This window comes from Cheilinus undulatus, linkage group 2 (genome assembly GCF_018320785.1).
Source record: "Cheilinus undulatus linkage group 2, ASM1832078v1, whole genome shotgun sequence".
In the NCBI taxonomy this organism is placed as follows: domain Eukaryota; kingdom Metazoa; phylum Chordata; class Actinopteri; order Labriformes; family Labridae; genus Cheilinus; species Cheilinus undulatus.
Window position 1 is genome coordinate 44,019,129 of NC_054866.1, and position 22,132 is coordinate 44,041,260.

Here is a 22,132-nt window from a genome sequence, read left to right on the forward strand (position 1 = left end):
AATAATTTTAAGAATTGCAAACATGACAAAAAGAGGTATTAATGCATACATATCAATATCATTTGATTTTTAGGTTACTTAAATGCTCTCAAATTAATTGAAATAAATTAAACAACAGTTTCCATTGGACTAAAGATTTCAAATAGATTATGTTGTGGTCAGTAAGCATATTAATGTTGATGGTTCTTAAAGCAAATTATCTTTTTACTGATTATCATTATCCCTTGTTCCCACTTATGTGGGCTATAGGTTGTTTGCAGTCATGTGACCTGAAATGGGGGTCAGGAATTGGGAGATAGCCTTTATAAATGAGTGGGAATGGTTGAACGCTTGGCATAGCTGCAAATAGCTTAAAACATGGCCTTTTGGTAGAATTTCTTTATGTAGAAGTCACTGTTTTCCCCTAGAGGAGATTACTTTTGACCAAAATATGCCTCAAGTACATTAAAAAATTGAACATTGGCCATTGATTATGAAGAAGTTATGACAGTGTGCTAGCATAGCAAACAAGCTGCTAACCAGCTAACAGGCTACAACAAGTCATATACTTTCAGCTCTCAGTGTCGACATGAAGTTCTGTAAGATTGTCATGTGAGTTTGAAATATAGTTACACATTTAAGTAAAAAGTAAGAAGGCATGATTGGGTAAAAACAGGTTATTTAACATGGAAACTAGAAACGACTGTTGCCAGGCAACCAGAGCAGCTGGAAGCAAGAAACATTCACTCTTGAGTTATATCTTGGAATTCTAGTGTTATTTCACAACTAAGTTGACAACATATGTTGAAACCTAAGACAAAATAGAAGACGGATGGTCCAGGACACCTTTGAGAGAAAGAACGGGACATTTCCATCAAAAAAAACAAAAAACAAAAAACAAAAAAAGATTAAAAAGAAGACCTCAGTCTCTACTAAAACTCCTGGCTAGCTTAAAAGCTAACAACAACTGCCAGTAACTGCCACGGAACACTGCCTGATCATCAGGAGACTACTGAATGCTACCAACTAAGGTAGCATGGTGGCAATGTGTACTGACACAGCGTCCAGGTGCTCCATCACTAGCAGTGAAACAAAGCCCTGCACTCATACCAGAACTGACATTCTATGTATAAGAGACTGCGCCTTTGACTACTGCAAAGGAAGCATGCCAGCGAGGTCTGCATCTTTCCCGACGAGATTATCCGGAGAACAGGGTGCTCAGAGACTGAAAGGAGGAAGACGTGGAAGCAGCATGACACCTACACCCAGAGGGGAGGAAGCAGAGATGGCATTGAGCAGGAAGGCGGAAGCGGTGCCAACGAGCCGGGCTGTAGGCTAGGCTAAGAGCATCCCCACACAAACCTGCTGTGCTGAGCATCTTTCTTGCGGGTGCCTGCTCCCTTGCCAGGGGGATTGATGACGTAGAGACTGTGTATTTTTACTATCTATCTATCTATCTATCTATCTATCTATCTATCTATCTATCTATCTATCTATCTATCTATTCATTGAATTTTTGACATGCAATATTAGACCTTACTTCGTCTTGATAATTCTCTGAGCACACAAAGTGAAAATCATCCTCATCTCGTGGCTGCAGGTAGTTTCTATCCACTTATAAGGAGGTACAATTACTTGCATTGGACACTCGGAAATATCATCTGGAGGCAATATTTATGGATATGCAGATCAGTCACTTACATCAGTAGAAACAAGGGATTTAGTCTCAATGGTATAATAAAAACTGTTACAAATTATATTGATATACAAGGTATTTTCATACTCAGTACATTATATGGAACTATATAAATATATCATAATTACAAGGCATATTGCCCAGCCCTACTCATTTCACATGAAAAAAAATAAATCTTCACTTTAACTCAGACGTCATCATAAACCTTGGGGGATCTATTTTTTGTACCCTGCAGTAATCATGTTGTGGACGTATTCTTCCACTGACCGCCATTCTTCACATCTCACTGTTCATTCGATCCCAAAGCGCCATTAGCCCAGATTTTGGAACAGCTGGCTGAAGTGAGAGATTCAGAGAGTTTCTCTTGGCCTCTGTGGTAATCCCAGCCTGCCTGTCTGCGCTCTGTCCCAGGCCAGAGAGCGAGAGGGCCTGACTCAGCACTCCTCCCCCCCACACAATGCAACCCATTTTGAAGCCCCCTCTTGTTTATGCTTTACTGATCAAAGGAGCTGCCAAATCCTCTACTGAACCCTCCCCCCAGCCCTCACACACTCACACAAACACCACAAACCAAGCAAAATAGCTGGAACTGCTCAGATTGGTGGGGCCCCTTGAGAAAGAGGGGTCACAGGGAGCGGGGTGAGACAACTAAAGAAAGGAGAAAAAAAAGTGAAAGAGGAAAAAAACATCCACGGAAGCAATCCCTCTGAATTCCATTGGCTGCGTGAGTTGCTGTGGTCTTGTTACACTCGGAGCGCCCGCCCTCCCCCCTTCTCTGCCGCCTTCCCACTCTGGAAACTATGACATTTATTATAGAGGGGAGGGAAGAATGGGGGAGGAGATTGGGAGAGGGGCACTGGGATAAGGGAAGGGAGGGCTTATCGTAAATGAGAGGCCTGCACATCCTGGTACACCAATACTCGACAGAAATGCTACAAGTCCTGATGGAAATCTACAACCTCCAAGCCTCCAAATGTCTGAGCACAGAACCAGTGCTCCTCTGCTACTGATTAAACTATTGAATTTCTATCAAACCCTAGCTTACGAGGATCACCTCTGGGCCTCAAATCAATCAAAACAGATGTAAACAAAGCTTCAAATCAAAACAGAGCAGGCAGAAAGAAGCATGTGATGAAAACCCCACCACCAGAGAGCTTCACTGTATTCAAAGAGCAAGAGTGTGGGAACTCACAGAACTGGTCAATAAGTTACCAAGAGCCTGTCATTTATCACCAGGTTTTAAAACTAAAAGATAATCCATTCACTCAATGTGCCCGGCTGCTATATGGTCAGCAGGCTATACACGGCTTCCTGTAGGCCAAACATTAAACAAAACAATGTCATGGCAACTGTTGGGACGGCTGGAGGCCACCAGTTGCTGTTAGGAATTGCTGATGATCTGCAACCTCGACAGTCACAACTGCTCGGTGTTGTCTTTACATGTCTCTGACACCACGGCGAGCTCAGCAGGATGGTCACCGCACCCTCCCCCTGATCCCCAGGGCAGGGCAGGGGACATTTAACCAACTGGTAGTGGGTCAGGCCTTCAGCACAATAACCTGTTTGCATTATTCAACAAGCATAAAAACCTGACAACTATGTCTGATAGCTTTTTAAAATGTTTGCTGTCCGTACTTACATGCAAAACTCTGAGATACGTTTCAAAGTTGAACTCTTGTGTGTCCAGTAGGTTACATACTTGGAACATTCAGTGTGTTTACATGATGTTATTTATTGTGTTAAGCCTGAATAATACTGCTGCAGCAAATCTACACCATAATAATCATTAGTCATTAATCATTACCATCATTAGCACTAGGTATGCACAATATCATAAGTATGATATCGGAAGGTATTAAATTTTTTTTATGTTGTTCTGGGTAATTTAGTGACAGGATGAGTTGCTGATGCACTTTTGGAGTAATTTTGGTAGACAAGCCAATCCCCGGGAAGGTTCACCACTCTTTCAAGTGTTCTACATTTGTGAATAATGGCTCTCAACATGGTCCACAGTAGTCCCAAAGCCTTAGAAATGGCTTTGTAACTAGGCATGCTCAATATTATCAGTGTGATATCAATTTTGGCAGAGATTAACTTTTTTTTTAGATGTTGTTCTGGGTTTTTTGTGAACCCCTGGATAAGTCATCAATTGCACTCTTGGAGTAATTTGGGCAGGTCGGCCTCTCCTGGGAAGGTTCACCACTGTTCCAAGTTTTCCCATTTATGGATAATGGCTCTCACTGTGGTTAACCAGAGTCCCAAAGCCTTAGAAATGGCTTTGAAACTAGGAATGCACAATAATATCAGTAAATTGGCATCAGCAGATATTAGCCTAAAAGTTACTTATCAGTATCAGCACATATGCAAATTTCTACGATATTTACAACTGACATTTTAGCTATAAAATCTGCTTTTGTAGATACTGGCCATGTGACAATTAAGTTAGTGAACTTTTAGGTTGGACCAACAGACCTACTTCAGCTGAAGTCTTATTCTTTATTAATCAATCATTCCTTACACTTTATAGTTTGTTTTCAGACTGACATTTGTTTTGGTCATCCTTAAACTTACACTTCAGGCCTTAAATTAGGCCTGAAGTGTATTATATTGGAGTTAGTTGATAAATACAGAGCAAAAGTTGGTTATACTGCTATTCAATAATTTACCAAGTTCAGCTTTTGAATCAGCCGAGGCAGAAGATGGGGGAATGTTTTTCCATCATCAGACCATTGACAGATAACCTGACATCCCATTTATCAATGAAAAGGATATATTTCCCATCAGTTTTGGCAGAACCTTTCAAATTATATATATTTATATCTGTTAGGATGCAGCCTTGCTCTTATTCTGAAAGAAAAACACTTGGGTAGTTTGAATATTATGATATGCACTTAACTAAGAAAAAGTAACTTGTCATGGATTGAAACGGAACTAAGGGAACATTAAAAAGATAAATGACATGAGATTTCTATTAATACTTCAAAATATCTAGTTATACTTACTTAAGACTGATGTAAAACACAAAACGCCATACATTGCGTGTATTTAACTAACCATCCACCAAAGGGGAAGAAAAAGTTACTTGTCGAGTGTCTTGAAATGAGATGTAATTATTAAATTGGATAGTTTAAGTGTAGAAATTCGTTTGTATGGATCTGAGTTTTTCAGTGTATCTCTCTCCATTATGTGGACTCTGCTTGCTGTCCTGACATGAACCACCAAAGACAAAATCTGACCCATCATTAGCTTCCTCAGGGAAAAAAAGGTTTCTATAAAAGGCCAGGTATCACAGCGAAGGCAGTGCGGTTCAAACAGGACCCATTATCAAGTGGGTTGTCTGCAGCGTGCAGCTTCACGTGCTAATTTTTGCTCAGGCTGTCATCATGGTCGACTGTGGCTTCTCTGAGCACGGTGTAGGACTCTTGATCCACCCAGGCTCTTGACATCTCCTTGACTGATGGCCCAATTATCAAGGTGGCGTTTATTGTGCCCGTGTTATTTATAATGTGTCGTGCTGAGAAAGAAGGGAGGTGCACCGTTCACATAAAGGCTAAACTTGACTTTGCTGCAGTCATTTGCAGTTCAGCTTTTTTGGTTCAATCATGAGTAAAATCTTCCTCATTGATTTTTATCAGACAAGATAGGGCCTCTGTTTGAGAAGTAACAAGTCAGGGTACCCAAAAGATAACCCTTGAATATTTCAAAAAGATTTAAGACTGTTTTAAAAAGACATCTTATATGAAATTTAAGCCCAATGCAAGGCAACAGGTAGCAGAAACCTTTCAAAATGGTACACCAAAGAGTTGGCCTTTCCTGTGATATTCACTTCCTAGTTAGTGTCTTTTTGGCTGCCACCATCAGAATGTTTAGTAGCCCAAGTTATCAGATAGGTGATTGACTCATTAGAACAGCACCTGCTGCTTCCTTCTTTCTCACACTAAAACCTCGCTTTAAAAACCCTGATGTGCCTGTGTATTATGTGGATATCAGCCACTGTATACAACAGATAAAGGCAGACGTTTGCACTCACAGCCACAAAACAGACACTGAATTACAAAGTTGCTGTCCATCTCTCCAACCTGGCACAGCGTTTTGACACACGAGCTGGTGCCGTGTAAACTCTCTATCAGGAAGGGACAGAGCCACAGGCTCATCCCCACTGCTTATTTTCAACAGCGTACAAAACAATTAGCCACATTCAAGGAGTTTTAACAGTGACTGAATGCAAGAGTGTGTGACATTTTTTCAGATTATGATTTAGAAAAAGAAACATCCAAAAGTAGCAGACTCAGTGTGCAAAGACCTTAACAGACCTTTGTCAGCTGAAGTATTTTTCTTTGTACATCCACACTCCTTAAACTTTAGGAACTCAAACTAATTTGTTGTTCATCCTTAAACTTTAAAGTGTGTCTTAAAGAACAAAGTTTTCAGCCTGAACTTCATTCAAATATGTATAAATATTTGAATTGGCTTGAATGAATTTATAAATATCAACATACATCAAAATTTAAGACTCAAGACTTAAGATTTACGAGAATGAAATGTAACACTTTCAAAATCAAATTTAAGACTGAGAAGGCCTTAAGAATATCAACTTTAGGATGTTTTAAGACCTAAAAGACTGTGGTTGCCCTACATGTATATAAAAAACGAGGGACTTTAACAATGTTAAAGTTTTGAATACAAATATAAACTAAGAAAAAGGTGAAAGATAGTAAGTGAGATCCACGTGAGGCAGACTGAATGCTGCAGTTGTTTCTCGGAGCTCATCTGATTACAGTATGACAAACACAAATGGCCTCTACACCCATGAAAAAGTGTGGCATTTACAGCTGGCTTTGAGAAAAATAAACGTATCAGAAAAAATAGTAACGCTGTAGTTAAACAAACTTTACATCCTACCGAGAAGATCCAAGCTTAATTTTTGATTTAATTGGCTTTTTTCCTTCACTGACATTTCCTCTCTTTAAAGGCAGATGTCAAAAACGTCATCTTATTTGTGTCAAACTTTGGAATGAAGCTATGGGGGAGTGCAGCAGTGATGAAACACGCCCCACAGCTGAGTTGTCAAATGTTAAAAATGGGATCCTCAGGCCACAGTGGCTCCACCCAGGGAGTATATGCTGGGAAGGTGGTTGAAGCAGATGACTAAAGAGCGCACTGAGGGAGGCCAGATGTAATCAGGCCTCTGAGATGAGGATGACCACCTCTGCTCTGGTCCGCTGTGGATGCCTGGCTGCCTCTCTATCAGCAGGACATCATCAAGAGAGATTATTGGGGCAACCTCTGTGACCCTATTGTGGCTTTAGGTTTCCCTTTGAAGGAGGGTTTGTAGCATCACACTTCCTATTGAGGCAACTCATTTACAGAGAAACATGACTGAGAGTTGCTCTTATTTTCACTGAAAATCTGAGTTATAAAAGTGTGGTTTTATGAAATGCCATGTGAGATTATTCAGTCAGTTTTGGGTTCTTTTGTTTCTTCAGATAAAATAGTAGACTACCAGAATTTTAAACTGTAACATGGTACAGTTAAAAATCCAACAATATTGATAACAGTTTTGGTACCATGTGACAAAAATGAAAGCCCTAGATCCCTGACAGTGGGCTTTTTTTGCTCTCAGTTTTCAAAAATCTTAAGCAAACTGCAGCACAGAGTCTAAATTTCACAAATATGCTGCAATGTCTTGCAATTTTGCCAACATATTTTTGCAAGGTGTTCAGGAGTTGTCTTGCAATTTATGATGGGTTCACTCATCTCCTAAGCAACTATCTTATGAAAAAGGTGCAGTTTATCAAAGCTTTGGCACTTTTTAATACAATGGCTATAAAAACTATTCACTCCCTTGGATGTTTTACTCTTTTATTGATTTTATAAATCATTCATGGTCAAAATAGCTTAGATTTTCTTTTTAGCTTTCGTCTGCAATGTAAAACTGAGAACAGATTTCTTCAAAGTGATGTCAATTAAATCAAAATATATCATATAAAATAAGTGACTGCATAACTATTCACCCCCTTTCAAGTTAATATTTAGTAGCTGCATCTTTGGCTGCAATCACAACACTGATTCTGTGTGGATAGATCTCAATCAGGTTTGCACATCTGGACGCTACAGTTTTACTCCATTCTTCTTTGCAAAACTGTTCAAGCTCTGTCAGATTGCACAAATTGCAGGTTGTTGCTGAGAAGCATTCCCACAGCATGATGCTGCCACCACTGTGCCCCACAGTAGGGGTGGTACGTTTGTGGTGATGTGGTCTTGCATGTCTACCAAACACATTGTCTTGTCTTATGGCTTTTTCAATAACCCTTTTCTCTGAATTGCTTGGAGTGTTCCTTTGCTTTCAATGGTAGCCAGGAATACTGACTAAGCAGTGACTGAGTCTTCTCGATGCAGGTGTCTTCATATTACAATCACTGAGACACATTCACTGCACTCAGGTGATCCCTGTTTCACTACTGGTGAGACTGCTAGCACCAACTGGCTGGACCTCTGTTAAATTCGGTCAGTCACTTAAAAAGGGGTGAATATTTATGCAGTCATTTATTTTACATTCAATATTCTTCTAATTGGCATTGCCTTGTAGAAACGTGTTTTCAATTTGACATTATTTTAATTCGTTTTCTCAAAAAACTGAGACCATAACTGATTTATAAAATAAATAAAAGGGTACAACATCCAAGGTATTGAATTCTATTAATAGGCACTGTACTTCTATAATGTCTTCATAACACTAACAGTGGATTTGATTTATATCATTAAATCAGTGTGATATGCATACATGAAGAAGCCCTTCGCACCGTCTTTAAAACTGATCTTCATTTGTGCTTCATCAAGGATTCACCTTACACAGGCTGCAATATGTTGAGTCATTTTCGAGCTCTATACCTGAGAGTGAGCACGGCTCAGACACTACATCTCTGTGGAGAAGCCCTCACCCACAGTGGACACATTGATGTCTGGAACAGAGGTGTTACATCAAGACTTTGGTAAACACAAGCCTGACTTTCTCACAGTCCCATATGTGTGCTGAGCTGACAGCCTGCAGTGGAACAGGAAGGGCCTTGTCTGTGTGTGGTCAATAAACCAAAAGTTTGTCAAACACAAAGTTGCTCCAAATGAGAGCTTCACGCGGGATAACAGTCCGGTCTTCCCCGCACCATTTGGGACTGAGTGAGTGAGAGGTGTCAGTTCATAACAGCTTCGTTTGACTTCCTATTTGTGTTTTCATTACTACTCTTCGGCAACAGTTCACAACCAGTAAAATTTACAGATTTTCTTTAGGAAGATATTAAATATACTATACTCTGAAAATCCACTTTTGACATTAACTTTTGACAACCACATGAAAATTAATAAATGACCTGGGCCTTGCAAAGTTTTAAGGGACAGAGGGATCAAAAACTAAATATACCAACTATTTCATTTTAGTTAGCTATATATCAATAAGGAGATACAATAGTTAGATGGAAATCCCCTCATAATGTCATTTCCCAAATCAGGACTAACAGAGATATCCATTGCATACAGAAAAGCATCAGCTCAGAGGAAAGACTTTGATGTTTGTGGCAGTACGAGCGGCTGTCTTTGACTTGTGTTTAGAGCAGCAGATGTTCAGGAAACTCCAGATAGTGTTCGCTACAGTGGGAATACATATCAGGCCCTTTTGATGTTTACTGGCATGTTATGCTCTGCAGTGTAGACAATTAAACAACATTATGAATAATGAGTAGAAAATATTAAGTCTGTCAGAGTAGAGCTGGGAAATATGAGACAAAATGATATCCTGATGATTTTTAGCTGAATGGTGAAATTATGCTATTAAAAATCTGTCCATCTTTACATCTGTTGATACAAAGACAACAAAAATAGAGGTTCTAGACAGCCGATATCAATAAATATTTTGCTTTCATTTATGAAAAGTTGCAGACAAACTCCTAAACACTTCAAAACTGTACAAAAACACCAGCAACACTTGATTCTGAAAATACTGAGGTTGGCAAATTGTTATCTACTCTTAATTACCACATACTACAAAATGATCCACATTATAATCTACATTATTTGAATAATCATGGCATTAAAAAGGATGGCAACTCAAAGATATTATTTTCAGTGTTGGGGAAACATACTACAAAGTAATCTGCTAGAGTTCTCAGATTACTACTTTGTAACGTAATGTGTTACTTTTACAATTCAAGTAATCCTTGACTGATTTCTCTTCTGTGCCCACAAAAAGAGAGACAGAAAAGAATGTGGCTCCAGAAGCATCCGCACTGTTTCAGTCTTTCCTGTTGGTACGTAGCAGCGTGCCAGCAGAGGGTAAACACAGCTGTGTCGGTACGTGTCGAACAGCATTGGATATAAGGGACAAGCACAACACGTCAGTCCTTCAAACTGCAAGGCATAATGACAAATAAAGATAGACTTCAGCTCATGCAGGCCTGTTGGTCCAGCCTAAAACACCACTAATGTTTTCGTACAGCTAATATATTGCAGCTGATACAGGCAGATTTTATAACCAGAATATCAGCTGTATATCACGCACTCCTATATAAAAGGGCTTACAGATTATGGGGGGTAAACTACGCTATTCAACAACAGTAGAATTGGCATTCAAAGGCAGGGGGCACCCTCCGCTATGTGCTGTTTTAGTAAAAGACTAGTGGATCAAGTGGTCAAGGGTAGTTTTCTCAGTATGTAACGCAGTAATCTAATAAGTTAGCTTTAAAAGTAATGCCTCTCAACACTGCTTGTTTCAACCCAAAGTGAGTGAGCACTCTTTAAATTGCATAAATACATGGACAGCAACATTCAGAAAAGGAGGGGGGGGGGTGACGTGAGGGAAATCCTCTCCCATTTACCAAAAGTTGCCAATGTATTTGTGCAATTTAGACCAGGGGTTCTCTAATGGTAAGGTAAGGCACTGTGATGCGCCTTGGGATTTTGTCTCAAAGTGAGGAGCGCCTGGGTAAAAAAAGTTTGAAAACCACTGATTTAGCCATTTTTGATAATCCAAAAACACTAAATTACCTGACACTGGTTGTCTAGGACTGTTCTATTTGTTGCCATGATATCAAACAGGTATCAACACCATTTGATTTCTACCTCATTACTCTTGAATAACTTAATAACTAAACTTTTTTGCTAAGCACTGGGCCGGGCATATGTTTGTTTTTCAAATCAACATGGCTTTATCATTAGAAACAGTGCTGTCGTATCTTATATCTTTGAGAATAAATTGATATCTTTAAAAACAGGACAGACTGCTAATCCCCATGTCATAGTGATTAACGTACCCTTCTATGACTGTGTAGTTCACTATGAAGAGATGCTTATCAGACGTTCTGGTCGTGGGAAACCAGGCTCATCAAAACAGTTTAAAATCCAATTGAGAAAAGACAAAAGTGTCCATCAGCATGCGGCTCTACCTGCCCCTGAGGGCGCACAATGGGTCCCACCCCCCAGAGCTTCTCTCTGCTTAAGGCTGACTTCCCATGGACTAAAAGCTCATTCAAAGCTGCGTTTAATAAGCGCCCGGAAACGGTGATTACCCCCTCCTAGTTCACCGGTGTGTCTAAATTAGAAACCTTCATTAGTTTATGACCCAGCCCTAGAGACCAGCCCTGCCCCCGTCTCAGCACCGAGCAAGGTGACCCCACCTCCCTCCCCTGTGTCGTAAATCAAAGACCACAGCAAACTGTTGGAAGAAAGGAGAGGAAGGGTCAACAGAGTCTGTTGACTTTCCCCCGGTCCTCTCACAGCTTTAAGTTTTTGTTTTGATAATGAAACAGCCCAAACAAAATAGACACATGGGAAAACATGGCTCATGTAGGACTCCTATCATCATTTTGGCCTCCCTTACTAAATGGTTTGGCTTAATATTCCACTACCTTCTTCATTTATAATAAACTTTTATCACATTTTCTTGGAAGTCTTGAAATTGGAGAGTTTTTTTCCTGTAAGAAAATAATCAAAGCTGAAAGTTTTACCATTTAAGAAGAGAAATATAATAGTTCAGCACTTTTTGGGATATGGGAATTGAATTTATTTTAATATTAAATTATTTTTAAGCACCTTTGACTGCTCAAAAGAAAAAAAACAGGGCAAAAGCTTCAAAGTCAGCTCTAGCACTTAACTTATATTCTACTAACAGATGCATGATAATTTAGATGTAAAGAGCAGGGTTAAACAAAAGCAAGCTGCTGCCTCTTTTACCGCCATCTTTAAACTTCATGTCAACCATTTATCTATTTTAGGAAAGCTCACATGAGTCTCAACAGGCCTGTAGTCTGAATAAAGATCACTGTTTCACTGCTGGGACAAAGGGAGGGCCCGAGTTTCTCTTGGCCCCTCTTCCAGCCATCTCCACATGGCTGCCATTTAACTCCATTCACACAAAGGAGGCACCATCACAGCGCCACGGCCCCATTCATACCAAACGGAGCCTGGCTCTTAAAGGGAGTGGGACATCGGCATCCGAGGGCCACTGTGACTCACAGAGGACAATCACGACCAACTATATGATCCTGAAATGAACCACACGAGGACAGAGAAACGTATTCTTTAAAGACAAACTTTCTCCATGAGTTCATTTATCTCTAAGGACAACAGAAGTCACCTGAGTGAAATGTGAACCCCCCACTCTCAGCTCAGCTCTGACCGACTCCCCACCCCCACCCGTCAACCCACCCACACACTCTCTCTCTCTCTCTCTGCAACACGTCTTGCTTCAGACTACTCCTGTTTATAAATAGGGGAGTGTCTTTGCAGCAGCTCTGCTGAGGCCGGCTGTGCTCCAGATCAAATATCTGCACTTTGATGTTCTCTGGATGAAGACATCTCCTCCTGCTTTCCTTCAGCACAAACACTGTGTACTACTCTTACTCTGCTTGTATAACATCTGTTTGAAGGATACAGCTGTTCACTCAGCTTTTTACATAACTGCAATAGTCTTCATCAGTGTATTTGGTAATAGAAGCAAGGTGTTAGTAGTAGACTACCTTAACACATAGGCTGAAAATTGCTAATATCTAACAGTTATATGTAAATATTTAACCTCTGGAAAACATACAGACAACTTTTATATTAAGAAGTATAAATTAATAAAACTTTTTGAATAAAGAAAGACGCTCTGTTGGAAAATGCTAGCACCCAAGCATATCGATTTATATTCAGCTTTACCCTGACTATTTTTACATGTTAGCCAGTTCTAGGGCTGGTTTGGAGCCAGTGCTCAGCCAAGCACCAGTTCTTTATTTTTCCATGTGTGCTGCACTTAGAGTCTCAGAGAAATTTCCCAAAGTGAACAATTAATCGCATCGTATCGTATTGTATCGTATCGTAGCCAAAGAACTGGCTCTGGGTCAGAAAAACTAGCTCCAGCATGGAACCAACTCTTTGCTGGGCCAGAGGTGAACCATTTTACACCAGGGCCTGCACATTTATGTCGGGAGGTGTTTAGACCAGTGTAGTTTGGACTTCATACAAAGTTCAAAAGGCCAACAGCAACACAGGGCTTGGTGGAAAAGGGGTATGTCAGTGGCTTGGCACCCAGTCGGTGCAAGTGGATGCAAATTAGCTTCGAGTTAAGAGGCGACCAGTGCCTCTTTAACAGCTTTTCTCCCTCATGTTGTCATAAACATGCATTTAAAGGACATGCTGGTATACTATTTAGCAAATAAACCATACTGGTTAATGGTTACGCTGAAATGACCACTCAGTTCAAGATGACAAGTGATAAGGGAGTTGTGATGTGACATTTACTGGGCAGGATGGTTCTAAGAGCTGACACCTTTTATTAACAACTAGAGTCAGGGTGTGTTTGAGCGATAGTTTCTTTTTTGGTTGTTTTAAAGACATTAAAAAAGCAAGATGGTACCAAATGAAGCGCTGTCTGGTAACTGAAACACCAGCTCTTATTACTTAGCTGAGCAAAATAATAATCCAGATCTTTGGAAAGAGTCACACTTTCCCTCACTCACTCAAGACTGGAGTTTTTTTTGTTAACTAGAATACCATACGCAAATCATGTCAAATAACAGGGCGGTATTTAATGTGTGCCATTATGCATTATGTCTATACAACCAGCCCAGTCTGTATGAAGGCATCCAAGAACACATCAATTTGCAGTCTGAGATTTCAAATTGTTGTCAATATAAATTGAGGAGCATCAACACAAAGCATGAAGGGATGGGTATCTGACTGCCTAAAATGAATATACATTTTTTTTGATGCTACATAAGAACAGGGTGTAAGTGACATTAGCCATCTGGTTACTGGAACCTTCTTTTGAAGCCAATCCATGGTGGTTGACATGTTGAAAACACCACCTCAGGCTAACTTTAAATCAATCTAGAGACAGACAAAGAGTCAGAGCTGAAGTGGGCATTAAGCCTCCTGGTAAACAGCTACAACGCTGTTACTTGCAGTCATATAATTCATACCCCTAATTATACACTACTCGTGTCCATCTTTGGACAAGATACAAAAATAACCCCCTACAAAGTGTGTGTCAAATATGTGGCCTATTAAACCAAATTGATTTTTTTTAAACCAGTCTATAATCATGTTTATTTCTAGTGTAAAAATGGGCATTTTAACATCAAGTCTTTATATGACATTCAGTGATTCTGCAGCCAGCTTCAAGTCAATACTCAAAAAACTGCAGCTTTTCGCACTTCTGCATACACTGGCTTTATTTTTCAGAACTTGAGGTCACCACTTGATCATTTATTTATCACTGTTGAAATCTTTATTCAGTGATGCATTTGTTTTGAATCCAGTGGAACAAATATACTAAACTTTAACAAAAAGACTGACATACTCTTACAACCCTTATTGTGCCAGAGACATTTGACCTACAAGTCAGATGAGGTAAAAGTTGAGTTGAGAACATTAAATTTAGTCAACAAAACAGCTTCATTGTGTGTGAGTAAAGTCATTAGCTCAGTCAGTTTCTGAACAACAGCCCTGATCATGGGAGAGTCTAGGAGAGTGGTGCTTTCTCCATCCTCCCCCTCAGTCCTTTTGTACAATTTTAGAAGAGCCTCATCAAAATGGACCAGATGTTCTCCAGATGTGAGACCTAAAAACATCTGGGACTGAGAGCTCTTTTTGACGCAAGTAAATTTGAGAATATCGTGTTTGTCAGAGAGTAATATTTCCTAGAAGTGACAACTTTTGGCCATAAATAGAAACAGGAATTAGACTTTCAAAGTCTGATCACTCTTCATACAAGGGGGTAAACATCACAGGAACTTTGGAACATTTCACAGTGAGCAGATTATTGGAATAAAAGCAGTTGAAGAGGACGTCACTTTTATGAATAACTTGATTAGTTTTTCTTAGAACTACAGAGAAAGACAGCATTAAAACAAACAGATAAAATGAATGAATAAAGACAAGAAAGAAAACCCTCAGGATCCAAACAGGAACTTAAAAACCCAGTTCCAGCCAGGGCTCTGCTCTACCTGCTATCTATTTGAAGGAGTTTACTTTGGAAACTGTAACGTGGAGGAGATCTGCTGGTGTGCAGATGAGTTTTGCAGAGCTGTCTGTCCTTAGCTGTCTGGGGAGCTACAAAGCTCCATTGTTTCTGCTGAAACCTGAGAGCAAGTAAAGGAGCGCTACATACAGCAGCAGTCGCTCAAAAGACTTCTCTTGTTTGCAGAGGCCACCAAACTTAATAACCCACAATCTAACTGTTGCAATTGTCTCTCCTTTTTAGCACATTGACCACCATTGAGCACTGAAGTGTATTTGCTAATTGTTGTCAGCATTATGTACGCTGAATAGAGCTCTAGGCTAGTGTGAGAGTCCCATCTAAGGACAGCCTCTTCGCTATCTTGTGGCGATTTTCCACTATGTGGTTCAGTCTCGACTCAACTTGACTCTACTGGGTGTTTTTTTGTTTGCTTCATGCTGTGGAACACACTTAGGCTTTAGACTCTTTGAATTCAACCAGTTTACTTACTATCACTCTCTACCTACTTTTAAATCCATCTTTTCCTTTTCTAAAAACCAAAGTGTGATGCAAACTTTAGAGGATTTTCCATGAACTTCACAGTCAGTATGTTTACATCCACAGTAAAATCAAGCTACAGTTAGAGCTCAGCTAAGACATTTAACTGGACTACTGTCCTTGTCCCAGTCAGCAAGGAGCATTGATTTATTGATAGGAGCATATTAAACATTTAATTGTTTTTCTAACTTCATGTAAACAGGGTTCGGGTCTAACTTAAATTGTACTACGTATACCTGTGTCAGTGTGTTGACTGTCTCTCAGTGCTTGTATACTGGGACAAGGGCCAATCAAATGGCCAGTTATCCAGCTATAACCTTAGCTCATACTGACTAATGTGTATGTGCATTTTAAGCAACCACTTTTAGTCGGACTAACATAATAAAAACTTTTTTTTTTTTTTTACTTCTTTTAAATTAAACAAGTGCAAAATAACACGTGTTGCTGAACTACTCACTTGAGAAAGTATCTCTGGCCGGAGGCAGTCTTGGCCATTTCCCACCCTGCAGGCAGCGGCATGTCATCAGGAATCTCATAAGAAGACTGACGGAGATGTTGAGGGGAAGCACCTGCTGGGGACATGCCAGACAGGGAGCCACCAGAAACAGCTCCCAACTGCAGGGAGGCTGGGGATGAGTGGGCTCGGACATGGTGGGGCGTGAGCGCTCCGCCGCTCCCAGCATCAGTGCTGGCCTGTACAGAAGTAAGAGAAGAAGCATAATACTGTTATCATCCTTAAGATGTTTAATCTGGTAATGTTTTGAAGATTCTGTATGGATAAGATACTCTACACTTTACTTTGTGCTCATTTTTTATTATTTATTTCTGCTGGTTTATTTCAGTCAACTTTCTATTTATAATTCTGTATCTCTGAATGCTATTTTAAGCATGAATGGTAGTATTGGCATTATATCAGTATCATAACTATTACAAATATATATCATCATATAGTTCAGATTAACAGTAAGTTTAAAAAGTTTATGAGCTGTATTTACAGATTTTACAATATCTTTTGATATTTCTAACAGATTTATCAGCTGTAAATATCTGCCAAAATTGGCTGTAAATGTTTACCCATATTAGCAGCTGATATGAGCTGTAAATATCAGTCTATATCAGCCTACATCAGCAATAATATCAGCCTATATCAGCTGTAAAAATGAGCTTATATCAGCTGTAAATATTAGTCTATATCAATTGTATTATCGGTCTACATCAGGTGTAAATATCTGCCTATTTCAGTTATAATATCAGCCTATATCAACTGTTAATATCAGCATATATCAGGTGTTAATATAATCATATATCAGCTGTAAATATCAGCTTATATCAGCTGCAAATTTCAGCCCATTTCAGTTGTAAATATGGAGTTTATGTATGAAGAAGTTTGTGGAGTTTAGGAGAACAAACAGACCTATGTCAGATGAATTTGTTGTCCTTGTTCATCCTTATTTTTTAAACTTTAATATGTATTTTCAGAACTGAAGTTTTAGGTCTAAAATGCATTGATCTATCAGTATTAATATCATCATAGGCTTTAATATATTTGGAAATACATTAGCATATCTGACATATTCAAAAACCCAATATCATGCATCCCCATGCCATGTTGTGTACAACAGCAACTAAACAACCAAATTTCACTCATGCATTAAATAAATATTTCTGATTCTGATTATTTCTGAACTTCAAACATTACATATCCAAGTCAAACATGAAAACACACAATAAATAATTATTACTAAATAAAACAGTAATATTAACAGATTTATACACCAAATGTGCTGCGTTTAGAAGAGTAATACACAAGCTCTGGTGTGGCATTTTTAAGTAAACAAGAAATGAATGAAAATTGTAATTTTAAACATAAATAAAATATGAATGTTAAAGGCTACAGACAATGCTGTTATGTCTGCAGCCTGACATTTCAAGACTATGTTTTAATCCCCATTTTATAACGTATTTGTGACCATTTCTAGATTTGATTGCGTTACTCTGAGGATTGGAGGATCCAGGGCCTGTGTGGGACATGGGACAGCGCAGGCTCGCTGCACAGCAACGCATGCGCAGTGATCACAAAACTCCACAGACCACAAGCAACAGTTGTGGGGGATGTTAGAGGAGGAGGGGGGTGTAAATAGGACTAATTCAACCATCATATGATTTCTGATTACAAATCGTTTCTATAGCAAACAGCTCAGTTAAAGTGTGTCAGAGTGAAAATCTCCACCTGACACAGAACTTTTACAATCACAATCATGAACCTAGACAAAATATTTACACTTATGAAGAAGTTCACAACAGTTTCAGCTGATCTGACAACTAACTTTGAGAGCTAAAAGCCTGTCTAATAATGCATTTGTGTTGTTTTGCTACTTTTGCTGAATGTAGGTCTGCAGAGGCAAGAAAAAACACCTTCGTGCTGTTTCAGGTAGCCTGCTGAGAAACTTTTATGCACAGCCACATTTCTCTAAAATATGTTCACCACAGAGGCGATGATGTTAACTTTTACCTGATTGCTGACTGAGGATTAAAACAAGAAAGCAGCCTTCCTGCTGCAAACAATTAAACATGTGAAATTAGGGTGAATAAACGTGTAATAATATAAAATCAGCCAAAAAATGTTTTACGGTATGCTGAATTTTAGGATGGGAAATATGACAGGGGGCTACAAACGACATTAAAATAGGTCACAAACTCTTGGTTGACTTTCCCAGTCACGCAGGCTCCTGTAGGCCTGAGCTCGAACAGGATGGGCCTTGCTGTAGTCGTGATTTCTGGGAAGGGGCTGAAGAGAGAGACAGGGCGGGCTTACTTGTCTGGAATGGGACTTTGGTTCAGGAGGTTTGAAGAAGGAGTCTGGCAGCTTCCTCATCCTCATGGGTACTGAAGGGGGCACGATGGTGCTTTTGGGGTTCATCACGGCGTTAAACAGCGTCTCCAGGTCAGTCTCGGAGTCTCCCCGTACGTGGACGATCTGGTGTCCGGCAGGAGGGTTGTGCTGGCTCGGATCCATTGTCCCCAAAAGTGTCGGCAAACCTCACGCGTCCGAAAAAAATACTCAGAAAAAGAAGTTTGCGCCAATCCCCAACTTTTTTTCACACAGGCAGGAAATCAGGGAATATCGACGACACTTAGAAAAAGTTATCCCGAGTCATATTAAAATTGAACAAAGTCGAACTTTTTCACTCTCCAAAAGTGTGTTAGCTGTCGAAATCTGCAGTAAAAGACAGCGTTTTCCTCTCGTTTTCTGCTGGCATGCTTGTCAAAGTAACAAAGCGCATTTCTCCTCCACACAGGAATCTATGTTGTTGTCCGGCCCCAACTTTTCCAAAGAAAAAAAAAAGGCAGGGGCAGTAGCCTCAAAAGACGAAAAAACAACAAGCGCCTGGTTGGAAAAGTCCAACTTTTTCTGTTTGTGTCGAGTAGAAACTGTTAGTGAGGATTTTTACAGGAAAGACTCATAGTTCGCACAACAAATCCCCGCAGCTCACTTTCTAGAAAAAAACTTTTGCTCCAGTCGGATCTAAACTTTGGGCAGGACATCAAACTTTATGACTCATGGGATGTCTGCTCCGGAGGCGGGGCTTAAAGCTTTAATTGGGACAAGAGTCTTTAAAGGGACAGTCCGTGCAGCACAGGGGGGGCTAGGACTGTTCAGGGACCACCAAACTTAAATTTACTTTATCATTTTTTCTCTTCCATGTAAATAAAAAAACCTTTCATGTGGATCAAAAACAAATAAAATGGATCAAATACGGAGGTCGTTTAGAACATTGTAGGGTCCAAATCCTTCCCCATGGCTGTTTTCATGGAATTGCAAACTGAATATATGCCTGGAGTAATTAAATTGTGGTTGAGCTGAAATAAGTGCTGTCAAAATATTACATTTCCTAACGGCATTTAATCTAATAATTTCTATAGCTAAGCTGGATTCATCCCATCCTTCACATTGCATTTTATAATTCTTTTCTTTTTTTGCATTTAAAACTTTTTTTCCCCATTTTTGATTTTTCTGTTGAACTTAATCATGGAAAAATGAATTTATTGTAGATTGAAAAGAATATAAGGGAAAAGTAAAAAAGTAAATGTATGATTACCCAAGGTGCAGATGACTTGGCTTGTCCACTGAGCTGTCTGCAAGTTTTTTTTTTATTTTACTTAAAATGAGAAATTAGAGACGTGATGAACTTATTTGACATCACTGTGGCTGCAGGGAGCCCCTGATGTGTCTTAACCAAAGTATGTTGAAATGGACAATAAAGCACTTAGTTAACTGCAATTAATGTAATTAATCTTGACAGACCTAGCAGAAATATATCTATATATGTTATTTCACAGTTTTGCTGTGATCACTCCTATGTTTTGGTTGTTTTTTGTAGATCTCGACTTATCAACCATATAATCTTTGGATAACAAAGCTATTCCCCCTTTATAGTATGTTCAAGCAATAAAAACTTCCTTTTTAACATGGTAAAATTTATATATTAGGTTGTGTTATACACAGTATCTATCTCTATTATAGCTTATAATAATATTAGAACCATTTTTCCATTGTATCATAGCTTATTATTGTTCTTATTTATAAGACTTTACATTGTATTTCTATATGTAACAGTGCCTCATCCATCTTATCTAGTATTGCACATAATGAACATACACCCATATTGGTACCACTATATTTACATATGTACTATAAATATATGTTACTACCATTCTAAACATGTATGTATTTGCAACTCTACAGATTACCTAACTCTTATGCATTTATGTTTGAATATATTAACAAATCTATCAATAGTTTATTTTAGGCCTATACTATCTGTTATGACACCTGTTTTCACCCTGCTGCTTCTTGTTTAGCATTTAGTTTATTATACCTGTATCCTGTTGCAGCCATAATAGTCCACTTTCCTATCTGTCTGTCTATTAGTTATCAGTCATCAAATCTGGCATAACAGTAGAGGTTAGTCATCCTCATTAATTAGTGAATCAAAGACACACTAACTTAATTAGGCAATTTCTGATTTTTCTTGGAAACCTCTAGAATGCAACAAGGACCCCTGCCGATCTCTGATTTTACAGCTGGAGCCCACTTGGCTTAATTATCCCTTATTTGCTGCCAAAATGTAGAGGTGTGCTAAATAAACAGAATACAGTGAACATGCACACCTTTCAGACCATTTGACTAAACAAACCAAATTTACAGACCCCACACTATGCACACATGCAGGTTGAAAATGTATCAAAGCTGCAGTGTATAAAAAATCTCACCTGCACCCTCAAAATTTCCCACTTTTGATCACTGCTAGATTAATCTAATTTAGGTTTAAATGAACAAGTTTATGCAGGATATTGCTCATGCAAACTGAGATGCTGAAATGTTTGTAGATGGAAAGTATTGTTGTTTTTAGTGTCATTTTACAGATTTGAAATAAAGATGTTCGATTTGTCATTACTGTAGTAAAACTATTCTTAATAAACATATTATAGAGCTTTTCCATACAACATGTGCACATTTTAAAAGTTAAATTAAATTCTGGGTATCTGAGTGAACTCTTGCATCATTTTTATGCATTCAGTTGAAACACAAGCATGCTATCAGCTTACCTCAAAATAATTTGTGCCAACTAGATAGAATAAAAACTTGTTGGATTTGTTTTGGACTCAAGAGGAAGTGTGAGCATACATTATCATACTGCTTCCTTTTGGATAACCTTTATTTATCCACAATTAAATATCTATCACAGAAAGAAAATTGATCAAAATGTCATCTTTACCAATATCCTTCAGCCCTACTTCTCACTATTTATTTATAAGATATGGACGGTGAGACAAAACACATCCTCACCACTCACCTATTTAAACAATTACCCAGAACCACACTTCTTTTATCACTATGAATGGTACTTTTTTTCTCCCTGTGTCTTTTTACAGTGCTCATGAAAAGCAGATCCATGCAGTTCCCACAATTGTTATGCAAATGAGGCCCCTCTTCCATTGAGAAATCATTTTGTCAAGATCCACTCTCTTTGGATACAGAGGCTCTGTTTCAACTCTTTTTCCCATACATCCAATGAATGAATGATTATGAAGCCCTTTAATACCCCCAGACACTGTAAAGCCTCGATGAACCGATTGAAGCGCTTCCCTCAGCAGGTTATGCGTGTCTCAGCAGATGCACCTCTCCAGTTTAGCACATAAACGATTGTCTGTTATTTTATGGGAAAAATAATCCTCAAGTTTTGCAATCTCGGTTTATGTAAGCACAATTGTGTAAAATCTGCAGGATGCAACAGGTTTAGTGTGACTTTTTTGTACTTTAAAGCTTCAGTCCAGTCTTGTATCAATTAATACATCCAATAATATCTTAATCCTTTCACTTAGAGTGCATTAAAGAACTGTTTAATTTCCACCACAGCTGCGCATAA

The 22,132-nt window shown here is 39.0% G+C and overlaps 1 protein-coding gene across 1 annotated transcript in view; it reads right to left on the bottom strand.

The window, feature by feature from the left end:
* yap1 (Yes1 associated transcriptional regulator) overlaps window positions 1–19,246 on the bottom strand; it is a 43,605-nt gene extending 24,359 nt beyond the window's left edge. The window contains exons 1-2 of the mRNA XM_041804594.1: window positions 18,517–19,246; window positions 16,159–16,394 (exon numbers count right to left, since the gene is read on the bottom strand). Coding sequence (XP_041660528.1) covers window positions 16,159–16,394; window positions 18,517–18,717 — 437 coding nt within the window. The 5' untranslated portion in view covers window positions 18,718–19,246. The remainder of the gene's footprint in view (window positions 1–16,158; window positions 16,395–18,516) is intronic.
* Window positions 19,247–22,132: the final 2,886 nt, after the last annotated feature.